The sequence below is a fragment of the Melospiza georgiana genome, chromosome 5 (assembly GCF_028018845.1).
Source record: "Melospiza georgiana isolate bMelGeo1 chromosome 5, bMelGeo1.pri, whole genome shotgun sequence".
Taxonomy (NCBI): domain Eukaryota; kingdom Metazoa; phylum Chordata; class Aves; order Passeriformes; family Passerellidae; genus Melospiza; species Melospiza georgiana.
The window spans coordinates 18,487,031-18,506,046 of NC_080434.1; the positions used below are offsets into that span (position 1 = coordinate 18,487,031).

At 38.8% G+C, this 19,016-nt stretch overlaps 1 protein-coding gene across 1 annotated transcript in view; it reads right to left on the minus strand.

Annotated features, from left to right (window-relative positions):
• Positions 1–4,626: 4,626 nt before the first annotated feature.
• Positions 4,627–19,016, minus strand: part of COL25A1 (collagen type XXV alpha 1 chain) — a 281,924-nt gene continuing 267,534 nt past the window's right edge. The window contains 9 exon segments of the mRNA XM_058024669.1: positions 4,627–4,688; positions 4,691–4,748; positions 6,637–6,690; positions 11,579–11,632; positions 12,434–12,469; positions 14,300–14,380; positions 16,436–16,462; positions 16,822–16,872; positions 18,447–18,509. Coding sequence (XP_057880652.1) covers positions 4,627–4,688; positions 4,691–4,748; positions 6,637–6,690; positions 11,579–11,632; positions 12,434–12,469; positions 14,300–14,380; positions 16,436–16,462; positions 16,822–16,872; positions 18,447–18,509 — 486 coding nt within the window.

Here is a 19,016-nt window from a genome sequence, read left to right on the forward strand (position 1 = left end):
GATGACCTTACCTTCAAGCAGTGTAAGAGGTTTAGAGAGTTCATTTTATAATTGATTTCACACCAGTTGATCACAATGGTAAATGAGTTTCAGGTTGCTCTCAATTTCACAAAAATCAAAAAGGGATCACTTAAAAAATAACAAATTGGACTAGGATTGTAAAAAATGGGATAGGAAGGATGAGTAAATCAGGATATCACAAAGAAGTGGGAAAAATAGTCATAGGAAAATTAGTATAACATCGGAGAACCAGCAAGTGAGGTTGTGGCTATTGGGAGGATTTAATTTGTGAGGAAAAGGGTAAAAAAGACAGAGGAATTGTAAGGAATGAGGGTAGAAGGAGAAGGAAGGAATGCCCCTTTGGAAAGACAGACGGATTTTGGTGAAGCATATTAAATAGACATTTAACTTGTTCCACACCACTACAGAAAGGCTTAATCCATTAACAATAGAGAAACATAATTTTATACTTAAAAAACTTTATATAAATAATATTTTTAAAAGGAAGGAAAGCACATTCATCATTTCATATAACAGCATACTTGACACATTCAAATAAAACAAAATGTTCCATGAACAAAACATACTGCATCCATGTCACGATGGAAGCAAAGTTACTTGTCTATCTTTTCTGTGTGCCAAAAGGTCACAGGATAATATTTGGAAAAACAGCAACCCAAAATTGCCAGTCCTTACCAAATGATAAGATTGTGATGGAAAAAATCCTCACAAGACAAGAACCATAAATTGACTACATTTCCATCTTAAACCTACAAAGATGATAATGTAGCAGAGAAACCCAACAGCTTAGGGTCAAATGTTGTGCTATTTGTGCTCAGTGTAGGACCAATATATCTGCAATGAGTGTATGCAAGCACAAAGCATAGACATACTCCAAAAAGGATTCTGAAAATGAACAGTACAGTTTGGTTTCTGACTATGTTTAAATTTTGTTTCAATTTTTTGGTTTTTTAACTCTTTGTTTTACAAGCCAGCAGGTAACTATTTTCAACTTCCAGTTTTGCAGGCAGATTTATGATCTTACTCAAACCAATGCAACAGTTACCTGTGTATAAAAAAAACTGAATTTCCTGGGTACTTTACTACTTTTTCCACTGACTGAGTACCTTCTTTTTAATCTTTGATCTTCACTCTTTATCCTGAACTATAGAAACTCACAGGAGTTATGGGGATTCTACATGTGATGAGGATAAAAAAACTTCCTTTCTGTCCTTCCTCAGTGCCTAGAGAAATAAAAAATTGTGGCACTTCTGCAACACCATTATGGTTGGAACAATCTGCAATCCTCACATGCACAGATTTTCATCAATGCAGAGTGCAGGGGAAAAGGATAATGCCTTTTCATCCTCTGTTCAGACACGCCATATACTCTGTCAAATATGTAACAACAGTCACAACTGTGCATCTGAGACTGGGGGCCACTTCCCTCCCTTCCCCACAACACAATCTCTAACTTTGGTCAAAGCTTCTGAAAGTTTCTGAAAGAATTTTTTTTTTCTATTCATACAACTTGAAAAGACAACCTTTTTTTCTGATGAGTGCTCCTGGACTATAATTTTATATGAGTAATTACAGCTAGAACACTTTAAAAAATATTTTTACAGCCATGTTAAGAAGACATAATGCAGACACTGACTTGCTTTCACAGTAGCAGAACTACAGATGGGCTAAAATACAGATCAGCAAACTTAAGAAGTAAAGATTTATTCCCTGCACGTCTATGAAAAAGTGTCACTGGTTCTCTTTAGAATATTCATACTGATATGCATTTTTGCAGGGCAATTTAAGTTTCTTAACTAGAAACTCATTGATCCCAATTTGTGTGATGTCAGATCAATAGCCAATACTGTAGAAAAAATATTTCTTTAAATATTAATAAATATTTAAAAACCAAGGACTCATAAGCTAGATGGTCAAATTGTTTATTTGTTATTACAAAAATGGTTTATCTGTTGAAATGGGTGCTGTTACACCAATTTGGTCATAGATAATTAGTAACTTACATAAGGAAAACCTTATCTAGAACACAGAAGACTTGTATAATGAGAACTTGGATTAATTGCACTACTTTGCATCTTTTGAGAGTCATCTTTCTATTTGGAAAAGAAACTATTGATGCAGGTCAAGTAATTTTGATGAAATGTTTGCTTACATGATACAAATATTCCCTAATTTCTGGGAAAAATTAGTTTAAACTGTGCAGTGGAAGTGTCTTCCACAGAGGTCTCAGCTATATCTTGCCTGACTTTTCACTAGGAAAGGCTTTCCTTTGCCTCCTAGGTTTCCTTAAATGCTCTGGGAATTTTTAAGGCAGGTATTCAATCTCCATTTCTGCCCTACAGACTTCCTGTCAATCCTCTTTCTGGAAGTCCACACAACAGCATGTTTTTTGAAACATGTAACAGACTTGCTAACTACTTTATCCCATGCATTCTCCTCAGGAGACAGAGTTTGCCTTTTCATGAATTTTTAGGGGGACGAAGGACCAGAGTTCTTGGGAGATATGTCCTGCAGCCCAAGAGAACAAGTCTCCACAGGCAGCCTAAATCACAATTGAACTCCAAAAAGGGTGTAGCTGTGCCACACACCATTCCTACAGAAAATTCCCTCACTCCCTTGCAACTGAAGTCCCATGTTTGACTTACCTAGTCAGTCCCTGGGAATCAAATCTAATATACAAAAGCAGCACGCTGGAACATTAAAACATTCTTACATCCTGAGTGCTGAATCTCACCTGTTCCATTTTCACATTATATTTGTATAAGTGAGATTTTTACCAGCTTTCCATCTTTTCTTCCAGAAATCTTCTGGAGCTCTGGTTGCTGAAATTTGTCTGTCTTATCTGCTCTAGCGGTACATGGCAACACAGAGTCAAAGTGTGGCTGAAAGGGAGTTCTGGAGGTTGCTTAAGATCCCCATTGTGGTCAGGATGATTCCTGACCCTAGGTCAGCTCAGACCAGACCAGGTTCTGCAGTGCTCCTTGGGCAGGAGTCCAGCCCCCTCTCTGGACTCCCTGTCCCAGTGCTGTGCTGTCTTCCTTGTGAACAATTGCTCTGAACCTCTCAGGAGCACCTTGTGGTCCTGTGTTTCCCCATTTGCAATTGCCCAGAAGAGTTTTGCTCTACCCTTTTTCATCTCCCCTTCTGAGTAGTTTGGCCATCCCATCGTCAACTAAGCCAGTCCCCCTCCTCCACTCTCTACCACTGGTTGTGTTTGCCCCAGACCCCTGCCAGCTTGGTAACCTGCTTACTCTCCAATTTTTTCATGAATTGTGAGGCTCAAAAGACCATCTGCAGCATTCAAGCAACCTCACTGGAACTCATTAGAGAGGCATAATTACTTATTTTTATCTTCTGGATACAACTCTTTGAATGTATCCCAGGGTGAGAACACACTGTTAAGCTCACAGCATTTGGCACCAGCTGTAACTCCCACTCAGCACAAAGAGCATTTTAACCATCACCTCTCTGAGCTGGCTGTTATCAGTTGCACCTTTAGACTGACAGCTGCTCTCAAGGAGAAAAGCTGTTCACTGGTGGCAGATAGACCTGTACTCTGGCAGCAAGCAAGGGCTTCATTCATTGTGATTACTCTGTCAGGTCAAACACTGCCTTTATAACATTCATGGAGCACCTGCTTAAACAACTGTTGTCCTGCAAAATCAGTACCTTACCAGTGATCTCTGAGCTCAAAAGAAAGAGCAATATAGCAAGGGAAAAAAGGGAAGGATGAATTTCATCATACCCTTTTCAATGCATTCTTGGGAAGTGTTTTGCCTGACCAGATTAAGAAATGGAGATGAACTCTAACACTCAAGGTGACTTTTTAGCCCTGCTTCTTTTGTTTAGGAGACCATAATGAGAAGTTAATCCAGCCTAACCCTCCATATGTCAGCTTGACAAGAACATTGGTCTGAGCTAGAAAAATCATCTGCTGCATGTATGGACTTTTACATGAAGTGGCTTGGTGTGAGTTCTAATTCAGCAATTTTAGCAGCTGGGCTTTGTGCTGGATAGAAATGGAAGAGATTTGCTCATGAAGTTTCTCTACACTTACATTAAGTCCTGCATTGCTTTTTACTAAACAGGTTTCCAAGTCACTGTGTCTGGACACTGAAAATGAAGTCAGCTGTTTCTGTTAACTTCACTGTCTAGTTGGTTTACCAGAATGGTAGAATATATGATTCAATTTAAATCCAAAAGTATCAAAAAGTCCTTAACTACAAATAAAACTTTGCCAAAAATAAAAATTCAGACAATTCCTGTCTTAGACGCTTGGTGTGGAACAGGTAGCATGTACAGGCATGCTACACCAGGATCAACCACAAGTGTGCAAATACTGCCAGGAAACAGAGCTGAGCTCTTCAGTATAAAATAACTACCACAACAACTAATGTCTGCATTAAATATTTCAGGACTTTCAACAAGTGCAGGATGGATTGGAGAAAACAAGCCTAAAAAAAAAAAGGGCTGTGCTTTGGGACATGTAGGTATTTTTAGCCATTCACATACCTTTTGTGGTTTTTCATGATTTTGCTCTAGCATGTATCTGTGACTTGCCTTTTGGCACACAGTAAAAACAAAGGTAAGTTTTAATGGGACAATTTATAGTGTAAAGACAGCAGAAGTGATTAGCTGAGGAATCAAGCAACAGTTATGAACACTATGGTCACCTTTTCTCCCTTTTCTCCTGTATCACCCTTTTCTCCTCGAGGACCAGGGAAACCCTATAAAAACAAACGGACAAAGATAGGTTGACTTTTATTAACATGCAGATTATGTTCTCAAATACTCCCGGAAAACCTAAAAAGATGATTTCACTACATGCTCTGTACATATATTATGCATGGACACATGCACAGACACAAGAGAATGTGAGACAAGTAAGCCACAGAGGTTAGTAGAGACATTTTGGCAGCTACAGAAAGAAATCATACCACTCAAACTAGCAATCATCCATGCTACATAGCTTATGTGCATTCTTAAAAAGACTCCTCCAGGTTAGGGATTTCAGGGTAGGACTACAGAAGAGGACTTTCACTAAGTCTTTTTAGCATGCAAAGGAAAGAGCCTATGTTTTGAAACATATCCCTTACAGGCTATGAAATTATTCTCTTTAATTAGAATAAATTTAGTTAATCAAGTGCTAAGTGACCCCTTGCTCTTCTACAAATGAGTCATCTGAATATTTTCTTAGCAAGCATTTTTACAGCCTACTGACATCGGAAGGACGAAGTTCTGGTATTGCTGAGCACCACTATCTGGGGTGTCTGTCGATAAGGGCTGTACATTGCACAATCTTTGTCCTCTTTAGCACAGAGAAAGAGCAAACACAGCACTCAGCACACCCTCTGCAGGTCCTGCATGCACGCTAAAGGGCAGCAAAGGCGCTGTGCTCCACCAGGGATCCTTGGCAGACTCTTACCAACCCCTGAGGGTGCCCTGGTCACACACATTACTTACATCAAGGCCAGGCTCGCCGTCTTTGCCCTGCCAAAGAACCACAGGAACTGCATTAGCTTTCCTCAGACAAGGACACTGCTTAGCATTTCCAGGAACTGATAACCTGGCTGCAAAATTTTGCTTGACTTTAAAATCTGCAGGCAGATTCCAGGAGCAAGCTAAGAATACAAAATCAGCTAAAAACCTATAAAATTTTATTTTTAGTTCGCAGGAATGGGAAACAGAAATAGGATTAAAAAAAAAAATAACTCACAAAGGTGACCCTCACATAAAAATGTGTGGCAAGCTAATTTAACACTCCATGGAGCCTGAAAACTGTCTCCAGCCATGACTCCTGATCCAATTAAATGGATCCAATTAAACCACAGGTCTGTATTCCAGCTTAAATTAATTAATCAAACGGATTAGACTGGAGAGGGTATGGAAACACTAAAAGTCTCCTGGAAAGGCTGGTTGTGCCTGGCCAAGCACTTTTACATGACTTTCCTTGCATCAAAGTACAGAACAGATTTGTGTATATGTACACACCTGACCCAGTCATTAGCAGTGTAAACAGGGAAAGTAATCTGATTTTATTTGGGATATTGTTGTCAGGCCAAAGGAAGTTTTCCCTCATATTTTAGAAATGGATAACATAATTAAAATTATTGATTTAAAACAAATAATTTCACCTATGAGTGAGCAACAATGAAATTGTCACGTAACTTCTGAGTAGATGGCACAGAAATGAAAACAAAATGGGTCTCTGAAGCAACAAACAAAACAAAAACATAATGGCAAAGAAACCTTGCAGAATGGAAATCCAAGCAGCAAACTGACACGAAGAAATTCTCAGCTTTCCATAGTTCCTCCTGAACTCCTGGCACTCACATTGTCCCCAGGCAGCTGATGGCCAAAGGCTGCTGAACCAGGAGCACCTGCATTCTGCATCTCCTCTCTCTTGCTGGTTCATGCCAGGTCTGGTTTTTTACGTGCATGGGTAGAAACCCAAGAGTGTGATACAGAACACTGACCTTGCACTGTCAGGGTTCATTATCAATCTCTGCCTTTTCCAACTAATTCTACTGCTAGGTGAAAATCAGCCATAAAGCACACAAAGTTTAATCAGGGAGGGATGAAAAGTGCAGTGTGTACAAAATCTGTGCAACTTACAGGCAAGCCATATGGTCCTCTGGGTCCAGGGTCACCTACAGTTCCCTTCTCACCCTAAGAAAAGATTACAGAACAAGCAAACAAAAACATTGGCTATCTTAGAAATTATCTCTACCAAGTGCTTTAGGTTAAAGTTTATGCATTCCTAAGTATTTTGAGTGAAAAATATCCAAGCTCATTTATTTTCATTAAATGTTTAAGGGAGAAAGAGAAGGTGTGAATCATCACTCTTTCTAGGAAGAATGACTTTTTAGGCATATGATATCACATTCATTTCTAAATACGTTAGTAACTGAAAATATGTTTCAATTGAACACACACCAGTGTCAAGTTTAAGCTTCTGACAGCTTAATGTTGCTCTTAGTAAAAATCCAAAGTTGTAATGAAAACTGAAGATATACAGCATCAAGCTGTATATACACACAGCAGCTGAGATGCAACACAGTGACAGGCAAAAATAACATGTCAGTCAAAGCTTGATTTAAGTAGGCAATGCTATTAACAGTGACATTGTGAAGATTATCCTATGCACTGTGCTGTTGCTAAATCCTCTACTGGATTCTAGATAAGTGATGTAAATACCCTGGTTTATTAAAATCAAAACAACCGTAATAATATGCAAGACAGAACAAGTACAGAGATTTCTCCAGAAGTCTGATCACATTCTGCACTAAAATCCATGGAAAAATTACCAGTTTCCAGAGGAGTGCTGCCAAAGTCATTTTGCAAGCTTAATACAGGGTAAACTTTTCCAAACGGAATGGAATTTCAAGGTGACGAATTTCAGGCTGACAGTAATAGTCACCTTTGCTCTCTAATTTTTCTTTATCAAGATTGATATGAAGTTTCGCTCCCCAAACCAGCCAGGACTAGCCTGTATAACCGCAAGCACAGGTCCCTGTGAGCTTGGTAGGGAGTCAGGGCTGGGAAGAAGGTGTGGAAAGCAGTCTTGTTTCAGGCTGTTCTTTCCTCTGAATGAAATCCACCGGAAAATCATTTCTCTCTGGAGAGAACTAAACGGCTTGAAATGTTGACGTTGAAATGAAAGAAGAAAATCCTGACCACCTCTAGTTTTCAAATCTCCTACTCTGGATTTGTCATGCAGGGTGACTTGGATCCCTTTGTCACCTCCTTTGGTGAGCACACTCTAACACAGGGCTGCCTGCAAGGCTCATGGTGTGCACAGGGGCTGTGTTTCATCCTGGCATTTGCTGCACTTATGCTCATTCATAAGTGATTCACTGTACAGCATCCTCTGGCTTATTTACTACTTACCATTATTTCATTAATGACTCTATCATTAAAAGCACAAGACAGAGATGTAGATGTCTCCACAGTAATCAACACTAATTAATAGTGGTGATTACTGGCATAGCCAAGCACTTGGCACAGCTCTGAAAATGGGCTGCTATGTCTAAATTTCATTGACTGAATTACACAAAAAGGCAGGCACCAGCACCAACAGGACCTTAACCTGTGGTTCAATAATCCCAGCAATAAGAAGTTTGTCAGAGTAACTGACATTTGATCTGTTTTAAACACTTCATATTTTTACTTAGGTGGGCACTTGCTTTAGTCTAGAGCTAATGAGATGTGCAGTGTCAGGCATTTCTGGATTCTGCTGCTCCCCTGCTAATTTCTGAGCAGCTTTTGGGTGGATGCCCTGGCAGGACAATAGGAGCTATTGGGAACTAACCGCTGATTTTCAAAACAATAAATGTCTTGCAGCTTTAAAGCTTTCTGCTAAGAAGAAACTAATGTGCTGACCTATGTAGGTAAGAGCTACAGAAATCTTTGATCAGGACATGAAATATGTCAAGACCAGTTAAGCATCTTTTTTTTTTTTTTTTTAATCTTCAACAGCAAGATGACTGTACAAAGTCTTCTCAAGATAGGCTTATAACATTGCTAAACATATGGCAGACATAAAAATACTGAATATATCGGTCTAGGAAATAATCACATCTGTTATGTAAGAATATATTTGGAGAACTGTATCTCAGAATTTTTTGTGTCCAATACAAAGCACATGCTGAAACATGTTTGGAATATCAGATGAGGTCCCGAATGATCATGGATTATATGAAATTAATGGACTGTCATGAGCATACTGGCCTCAACCATCACAATTTCCTTCAGGGTAGCAGATATTAGCAAACTTCAATATTTTGTTTTAAATTTATTTGTGAGACAATCCATCAGTGTCCAAAGAACAGAAAACATAATGTATGTTTTTGCCTCCTATTTCACTTCAGTCTCCTGAATCATGGACAAATATGAGTTCCAATTTGAATGAATAAAGTTGAATAATCTGTGTCTCTATTAGGATAGACAGGGAGATTTCATAACATTGTTATGGTGAGAAATATTTTAACCAAATTAAAGAGAATGCACTTTAGCTGCTAGTACTAACTGTGTGTAATGATGACAGTGCTGCCCAGGCTACACATCTGAAAGCTAAAATCAAGCTCAAAACCATGCCTTTGTCACCAATGAAAAGAAAAAAAAAGAAAATGTTTATTTCCAGCTCTCAGATTCCTTTAGCAGGTCAAGAAGCTGGATATACATTATGCCTGTCATCACCCTTCAGGCTTACACATCCCCTTTCATCACTAGAAGCTGAAGATGTCTGTTTTCCAGTGTTCTCTACTTTCACTCAAGACAGTATGCAAGTAAAAATAATAGGTACATAGTCAGATTCAGAGGCTTATTATGACCCACTCCTCCATTTAGGAAAGATAGTCTCAGTAAAATCTCTCTACGCGTTTGGCAAAATGCAATTCCAATAGCTGAAAATTAGTAAGAATTAACAGACACTGTCTTCATAAATTGTATTAATTCACATTATTAATTACTCTTTCAGTTTCTACTAAAAAACACATAAAACCACATTATAGTGTCATGTTTTTCTTATTCTACCTTGTCACTGTCTAAACAGACTTTGTATAAAGATGATCTGACATTTTCTATTTTAATAGTTAATTGAAAATCAGCAACCCACCCTAATTTGCACAACAGTTTGCTCTACCTCAGAGCAGTAATTGAGCTTCACCTTGAATGCAGCCTGTGCAACAATGAATTCATGATTATTCTGTTAAACAGCCCTAATGCCCTCCTAGATTTATACTGGCCCAAGATTTTTCTTATCAATACAGAAAAAATAGGGCCCTATCCAGTGACAGTGAACACTGGCCCTATGCACTGTTATTAATTAAAAAGTAAAGTCTGAAATCTGCAGACAAAAACGTTTCCCTCCTGCTTTCACATAAACAAGTTCAACAGTTGCAAATGCAAGTTGTAAAACAGCATTAAAAATACATGATTTGTTATTTAAATAATGAGACACATATCAACACTGTGCACCTGTTACATAACTGTGCTACAAACAACTCCTCCCAAATGGTATTGAATAATTAAATGAACAATTACAGCAACAATCTTGCTGGTTGCCTGCTTGGGAAAAACCCTTCCATCTGTCTTGTGAACTTCCTCCCATTCATTTAGCTCCACAGAAAATGGTGGGTGTGTAGGAATTTTCTGCACACCTTGGTCTCTCTATTTTTGTGAAGTTCTCCCTCTGTGCTCATGCAATTACTGATTTACATCACAGCAATTCCTATCCCCTTTTCAGCTATTGCTTTTCAACAGCTACAGTGGGGCTTATTCCAGATCCAGCCATATGACTTCTCATGACCTTGAATACCCTCACAGGAAAAAAACATTAGTAGCTGTCTTCCACAGACAGAAAGAATAGTTTATATTATATTTCATTGTCAAAGACATTTCAACTGGTAGTACACATGCATGTCCTTCAATATAAAAGGTCATAATGCAAGAATAAAATGTATTGTATTTTATATACTTCTACATGTGTATCTCATCTAAATTTTTTTACTTAAGATTATATGATGTTCAACTATTTTCCACAGAGTTGACAGAAGATAAATATTGTCCTGATTGAAGGAAAAAAAAAATTGAATCAGTAATCCCCTAGAAAAACAAAAAATACTCAAGTCCTTCAGGCACTTAAGTAGCCTTAAGAGGTAACTGCAGCCCACTGTACAGTTTAATTTGGACTGTGCTGCATGTCTTGTATTCATGCCTCAGTACACAGCTCTGTAAAAATGAATCTTACCTTTCTCAGATGAAGCTAACTGGACCTCTGCCATGTGGCTGTGTCCTTTTTACAGCTAGTCTGAAGTTGTTATAGCATAGTTGTTTTGTTAAAGCTGTTTGTTTTGTTGTTTTGTTTGAGGAAGTCAAAGAGACAAAGTTCTGGACTGGTAACTCCTCCTGGAGGTTTTAGGATATCATCTTCTGGTTTGTTGTAAAAACTGATGGTTGTATTGTTAAAGGTGACAGGATTATTGTTAAAGATTAGAGTTCCTATCCTATTTCCACATGACAAAATTTACTGTGAATATTTAAAAATTAAATAGCAGAGCTCCTATCTCCTAAGCTTAAAAAACAAAAAAAGAGAAAAGCTTAAATTTTACAGCGGCTGGAGATATTTTTCCCAGATAAAAACATTTAAGTGACTAGAGGAGAGAAATACTCCTTTTTTTTTTTTTTGCCATTGCATTCTTATATAATCAGATCACACTATCTTCTTTTGTACCAGATTGTTCTCAATTTGCACAACATAATGAAACCAATGAAAATCATGTTCTGTTTGTGGCACTGTGAACTAGAAAGTCCAGTCAATTTCTCACTGGTTAGTCATTTCAAAATACAAACTCCCCTGAAGTTAATGAGTTACAATGTCAATCTCAAACAGATAAATGTGTGTGTGAGTAGAGCACATATCCAGCTCTGGGCTGCTCCTCTACAGGTGAGACACTGTCCTGTTCTGTAACATCTAGACACAGTAGGTGTCCCCATTTGACATTTTTCCACTGTGGCAGCCACTTTGCAGGGAGGAGCACATGGAACACATACTTACTCTCTCTCCTTTGGGACCTGCAGGGCCATGAGGACCAACTGGGCCATCTATGCCCTGCAAAAAGGAACAAAGAGGGTAAGAGAGAGGGCTTGTTCTTAAACTCTTTAGTTTCAATAGCTGTCTTGTACACAAGAACTAACGTGGAATCAGTCTTCACTGGTTGAAAATTTGGATTTAATTGTGATGCAATCTACTTGGCTTTCAAAACTCCAACTATAACCTCTCCTGTTCCAAGGCAGAGAGTTCTATTGGTGTTCACTACATCCATGGAAGCAATCAGATTTGCAAAGATCTTAAATTGATTAGAAGAAGATTAAGGGTCAAAAAAATATTTTAAATTATTGTTTTATTTTTAAAATTGATTGTTCTTTAAATTGAAATGTCCACCCGTAAGATGGACTTAGCTATTGCAAGGATCAATGAGAATCTTGCTTCCAAGATATAACTCTTTCATTGCATAGATTCAAGAAAACGAAAGATTTAACATCTCTGATGTGTAACATAGCAATGTGTGTAGATGAACCTCAGCACATCTGCATCTCCTTCACTGATTCCATATTAGCACTGTTCTCTTGTAAGCTAAATCCCTGACCTTACTCAGGAAAACTAGCAACCCAACCAGGGCAGTTGTCCAACCAAAAATCAAAACTAAGCTGCCTTTTAAAGGTTCAGAGCTCCTTCTACAGAGAATTACATTCTCTTTCCCACACATTGCCCTAAGAACCTGCTTGAAGCCCCCTCCAATGCAGCATGGAAAATGTCTGCAGCATTTGGCCTTCTTTCCTGAGTGCAGTGAGGAGCTTGGCTGGCAGAGCCCTGGGAAGCACAAAGGGGACACAAAGACAAGGGACTCACCCGGGCTCCTGGCTTCCCGTCTAAGCCAGATGCTCCCTGTGTGGTGAGGTGGAAGCATGGATGATGGGCACGACACGAATGACAAGAAGGTGAGATTAGTAAGTGGTGCTGATGAATAAACACAATTCAAACGTACAGTACACGCTGTGACAGGGTTCTGGAGTGGGTACCACATTACTACAGCATGTTAGTTAAAAATTCACATGAAACACCAAGAGCCTGATTCTGTTCTTACTTCAGTGTAACATCACCGACCCACCCCTGCCCTCACATGAAGGACATTACACCAGAATATTGTCAGGCTGTAGGAGCGCTACAAACACCAGATGTTAGGGTGTTTTTGAGCCTGAACACACAAATATTTACTTTGTCATTTACCCACATGCTTTCTGATTTGTAAATAGCGACAATACTGAATAGTACACACAAAGGAAGAAAAATGTGTGTTAACTGCGATAGGAAATATTTAAGTGCAAGAATACTGCATTATGCAGCCAACAAAATGTGGGTCCCGACCACAATGGGCTCATTGATTTCCAAGAGCCCGGGAGACAATGACATTTCCTGTTTTCCCGCTATGCTCCCAGGCACGGGCAGCGACGGGCGATGAGTCGGAGCATCCCTGGGGCCGGGGGGACCCCTCGTGGGCTCCGTGCGAATAACAGGGAATAACACGGGCACGGGGCACAGCGCCACGCGGGACACCGGGACCCGTCTGGGAACACCGCCCGCCCAGCACCGCCAGCCAAACTGACCCCCGAGCAAACGCAACACCTCCAGCCGACTCAGTAAAACCAGCCGGTTTGTGGAACGTCAAGCGCTTGGACTTTGCTCCTGAAAATGACATTTAGAAGTAGCAAGCAGGAGCAAGACAAGATCTGTGTGAATTTGAAAAACATAGCATTTTTTGATCTGGAGTCTCTTCTACCTTATGGTAATTTCCAGAACATATGCTCAGGCCTCCAAAGCTCACTCTCTACAGAGATGTAACTGCCAATGTGAAAATGAGTTTTATTTTTCTCAAAATAAATTAAAATTTTCAGTGACGCTGACCTTGTCCACAGGCACTGCACATAATTCTTGAAAATATTAATCGAGAGGTTTGTGCTCCTTTAGGTCAGCTAAGTCTTTTTTCTCCATTTTACTGTTAACAATGTCATCACTGGGAGCAATCCTCATACAATAACAAGAGCAAAGAGGAAAAATTAACTTTTTCTGAGAAAAAAATAAAGCCGCCTTCTCAGAAGGCTTTCAAACACATAAAGTATTTTCTGTTTTATCAACCTAAATTTTAAGAACTCTGATGTTTCCATTTTTAAGGTTCTTCACTTGTAAGACAAAATTCATGCCAAACACTCAGAATGGCAATTTTCTAAAGAACAAGACAAAAATAAGAATCCAGGGGGAAAAAAAAAAAAACCTAAAAAAATGCAACTCAATTCCCTAAATGAGTTTTCAGCTTTCCTCAATCAGACTCTCAGTTTAAACTGCAGAAGGGCAATAAGAGGAAGAATAACTGGGGAGACGGGGGAAAGGGAAGACTCCTTTTTTAATGGAAACACCATACAACACTTGAATAACAACAGCATGACTAATGCAACGGGGGTGATGACATCCTTGTGACACTGAACACTCTCAACTGACACACAACAGCAACAACAAAAAAAAACCTGACAGCACTGGGTTTTACAGGACATTACTTGGGATGATAGCACAGATTTGGGACAAAACAAAACAAGACTGATGCTCTGCTCCAATATGGTATATTCTGTGTATGCTATTGAGTAAATCAGAGTTGTTCATGAGGAGTAGAAAGAGTTGTTTGTGATTTGCACTGAAATTGAATAGTTGGGTTTTTTTACTTACTGGAAGACCAAGGGGCCCTCTGTCACCCTTTTGACCTGGTTCACCCTTCAATCCTTTAAGACCATTTAACCCTGGTTCACCCTAAACGCAAAAGTATAAATGCCAAATTTTTGGTGCTATAATGAATGCTTAAGCTGGGATAGAAGAAGCCAGTCTCAGAAGTAGCTGCAAATTCCAGTTTGAAACAAATTCAACTTTCTCAGCTTACTGGCAATTTACATACTGATTTAATAGTGGGCAAAAGTACTTGGGAGGTGTCTGCTTGAGATTTAAATTCTGTGTAAAAAGGAAACTTATGGGTAACAGACTTTTAAAATATTTTCCTAATAATTATCACTATAGTTAGATGGTTTGAATTAAGCATGAGTTTCAGGGGGTTTTGGAAATTCTTCAAATCCCATAAACCACCCTATGCAGATAATTCAAACTGAAAGAAAATGTTCATAAAAGTAAGCCTCTAAACTGTAAGTTTCTACAGTGGTATCTCCTGAAAAGTACATTTGGAAGGAGGCAATACTTTTCCTTACAGTAAACTGGAATTTGCAGCAAAATCTTACATAAGGATATTTTAAACCTTTAAGCATACATAATAAACAGTAACAAGTTAAAAGAAACAGTACAGATTGCACAATGCCAAGCTATTTGTGAGGTCCACAGTTTGTGTTTTTCTTACATTTTAACAATGTAAGAAATGGCACTTGTTGTGATTATTAAATTATGCACAGGCTATTACACTAAACATCACTAAAATGACAATACTGGGCTAAGAGTTGCCAATAAATCATTCAATCATTCTCTCATAATGAAAAACTGCATCAGCATGAGGGCTGCTCAGTCAAAGAGAGTATTGACCACACCTGCCTCTTTTGGGAAACAGAAATACATGGGTATTTCATCCAGACTGCTCCCCATGGCCTCATTGCTAGATTCCCCTTTGATGTATTATGTTACTTTATATTATATTCATATTTAAAAAAAAAATCTCAGTAGAACACAGTCTGCTCCTTTAAGTAACTCCAGACTTCATCTGCCTGCTTTGCACCCCAAGTAGCCATTTCTTCATTCTCATTCTATTTGACTCAATGTGACTTTCAGAGCAGTAGCACTGGAAAGGCTGAAGTTTTGGAAACAGACCTGAGAAATCCCACAAAAGCCTGAGTCTCAGGCCAAAAGCCTGAGGTAAAGCAGGGCTGGTGCTAAAATGGAACATACTTGATTTCAAAAAATGATTTATGACTTAGGTTTCTTGAGCCAAGGTAATACAGTCTCATAAGGGGTCAAACCTGTGATTTTCTGTCTTGCAGCTTTAGAAACTCAAAATAAATCCCCAAAACTAAACAAAAACACCCTTTCCCCATCTTCCTTACTTTTTGAGAAAGGTGTGATTAGAGACCCATAATGATTTAAATGATCATGCCTGACAAGACCACTGGCCTTAATGAATAAAGTGTCATGCTGAATTTCAGCTTACTGGTGACTACTGAATTAAGGCACAAATTAAAATACTCCAACTCTGCCAAAATTCACTTCCGCTCTCCTGAGCTGTCCCGACAGGCTAAGAGAGTCCCTAAAGAATACCTATGCTATGGAAAATGTTCAAATTGTATTGCTGACCCGTCTGACCATGAATCCAGTTTGGAAAACACAAAAATGCATACATCAGTTTGTGATGGTGAACCAGCACAGCATGTGAAGGAACTGGTCAGCAAAATCCCTGTCACCTAACAAAGGCCATGGAGACTGGAAGAAGCAGGAGATACGAGACAGCATAAATGAAAATGAGTTTATCTGACTTAATCTCCCAAGCCTGCAACATGCTTCTGTATTCCAAAGTAATTCCAAGGGCAATGGTAGCTTGCCCATAAACAGGAAGCCAAATAATTTAGTGCCACATTCTTCATATTCATACAAAAAATGGACTCAGCTGATGCTGAGGAGAAATACTACTCAGAAACGATCACAGACAATTTAAAAAGCTTTTAAGCTGCTAATATGAAAATCTGCTTTAAGGTTTAAGAATATCAGAAATGTTTATTAAATGAGGTATGACAAAACACAGCTCCATGCATTCAAGAGCAAAACATGACACTTTGCAGGCATAAAGAGCTTGTCTATTCACTACAGCCATTAACTTACCTTCGGGCCAGGCAGTCCATGAGGTCCCTGAAAATAAAAGTAACATTTTTCATTATGAAAATACACCACAATTTTTTGGACTTTTTGCTTTGCAGAGATACAAATTACCCCTGCATTTCTTTATTCTCAAAATAAATGCAGCTTTCAATAAAGCAACAGTAAACACCCGATTCTGAGGATGAACCAGACTACTAGCATGTTAACAATAACAGAAATGCACAATTTGTTTCTCCACCTCCAAAGAATTTCAGGACATGTAACAAAGATTTACAAATTAGATCCTCTCTTCAATGGTCACATATTCTGGTAACACTTTTAGTAAGCAGGCAATAAAGTGGCAAGAGGGCATAGACCATTTCTAGCCCCTCTGTTCCTCCCAAGCTTACCATGGGGCCTGGAGGACCATGTGGCCCTGGTGGTCCAGGTGGTCCTAACATCTACAGATAAAAAACAATGGTATTAAATCATGCAGAGCAAAGAACTCCCACAGAAATACCAGAAGTCAGGCTGACCCTTGTTGGCAAGCACTTACAAAAATAGCTATGCAACAGTGAACACTGACAGCGCATCTAGACAGGGCTTTAGCAATGGGAATTATTTTGATTTGAAAGACAGGGTACCCAAAGTGCAGATCTGCCTGTGCCATATGGCAGTGTGCCTGCCTCCAGATTCTTATTCCTAGGGTCTATGATACACTTTAAGACACTATGGGGGAAAAATAATAAATCCCTGTAAAACAAACAATACTGAGATGGGATACTTGAACTTTTAATATTTTATGGTATGTGCTCTGTAGTTCTCCCTTGTACTGTTTATTCTACAGAGCTAGAAGGTGATGATGTGTTACTTTATTCCCCCTCAATACTGACAACTGGAAAAGATACTAAATTCAAGCTGGGCTTTGGAGTAATTTCAAAATTGCCCTTTGTCTCTCCTTTTATTTCTTTTAGCCCACTTGTACCAAAAATTCTCTGAGGTCATTAAAATAGGTAATCAGGTTGCTCAGCATTTAGTGCATGCATATTCTGCACTGTTTTTCCATGTTCCTAACAAATCCATGGAAAGAATTTCATGATGATATATCCAGCTTAATATCCCCTCTCTTCCTGGACCTACTCCCAATGGGTTGCTGCCATAACCTGCAGAGTGGCAGCAGGATGCTAATTCAGGTCTCCAGACTCATGCACTGCTGTAGCAGCTGTCGGTGGCAGCAAGAGCAGCAACAAGGAGCACTTTGAAATGTAACACAGACTCCACCACCTGTGAAATCTCCTGAAAACTGTAAGTCTTCCTTCAAGTGAAAGCAAGCAGAACAGGATGAATGAATTAGTGAATTAATTTCTAACAAACTAATCTTCTCCTCATAGTAAGAAACTCAGAGATGTGGGGTGCCTCCTGTGTCCTATAATGGCACAGGGCAGCCTCATTGACTTTTCAGAACTGTGGCTTCTGAGACCATAACCTCTGCTCTGAGGTCTCTCTTCTTACTGTGCTCTGATAATGAAAGTCACCCACACCATAAAGGCACTATGTAGCAGTTTGTTTGGGCTTTTGCATTTGTTTGTTTGTTTTTAATGCCTTTACAATGCTTTGAAAAAAAAAAATCAGGAGAATGTCTGGTCTCATACAACTAGCTCACTACCCTGGGTCACACACTTGAAGTCAGTCTAGTCTGGTTCTCACTGGACTATTTGAGATTCCCAGAGTATAAGGTGTTGAAAGAGAGATTATGGTTTGTTTGGGTTTTTTTCCTTTCTTCCCCATTTGTCTTTTGATTCATTACAGAGCCAGAAGGCTTTGACTGAAGCGGGCAGGACTTGTTCATAGTCACAGAACAGAGCAGAACACGAATTACATATTTAAAATTTCTTAAACTGTATTTAGCTCTATTACCACAAGTCTGCTTATTCTCAGAAAGATCAGTCATGAATATCAAGTATTTCTCAGAATCAGAAGCTGGAGAGCCACTGCTGGACTCCTGTGTTCATTGCAATGCCACACTAAGACTTACTGAAGGACCTTGGGCACCAGGCAAACCAACATCTCCTTTTTCGCCTTTCATGCCATTGGCTCCCTAAAAATCATTACAAAACAGCATTTGTAAACAGCTTCAATCTTACTAGCAACCAATCTAGAAATGATAATATTTATTGGCAAATAATTATCATTTAAAAAAGGAATAACACAGCACACATGTAAAGGAAATCCTTTAAAAAATTCTGGCAGTACTTTAAAAATAATTTAAACTAATATAAACATATGCTTTTATATCGATAGCTGTCATATGTGGCATGATATCTGTGACAATTCCTTAAACTGACATTCCATTAATGATATTGTACTATGGATACAATTTTGAAATTGTTTCTATTTTTGCTGTGAAATTTCATGTGTATGAATATAAATCTATACATACATATATATACACACAAAATAGAAGAATGCATCCCATAAATATTCATGCATTTTTTCTCTCTGCTCAATCTAAGTCACCTAAAATTTCCATTCTAATCATAGCTCCTTTCTCCTTGTCCAAGTTGTCCTATATATTACAAGAGAGGTACAACTTCGGTCAGCCTGC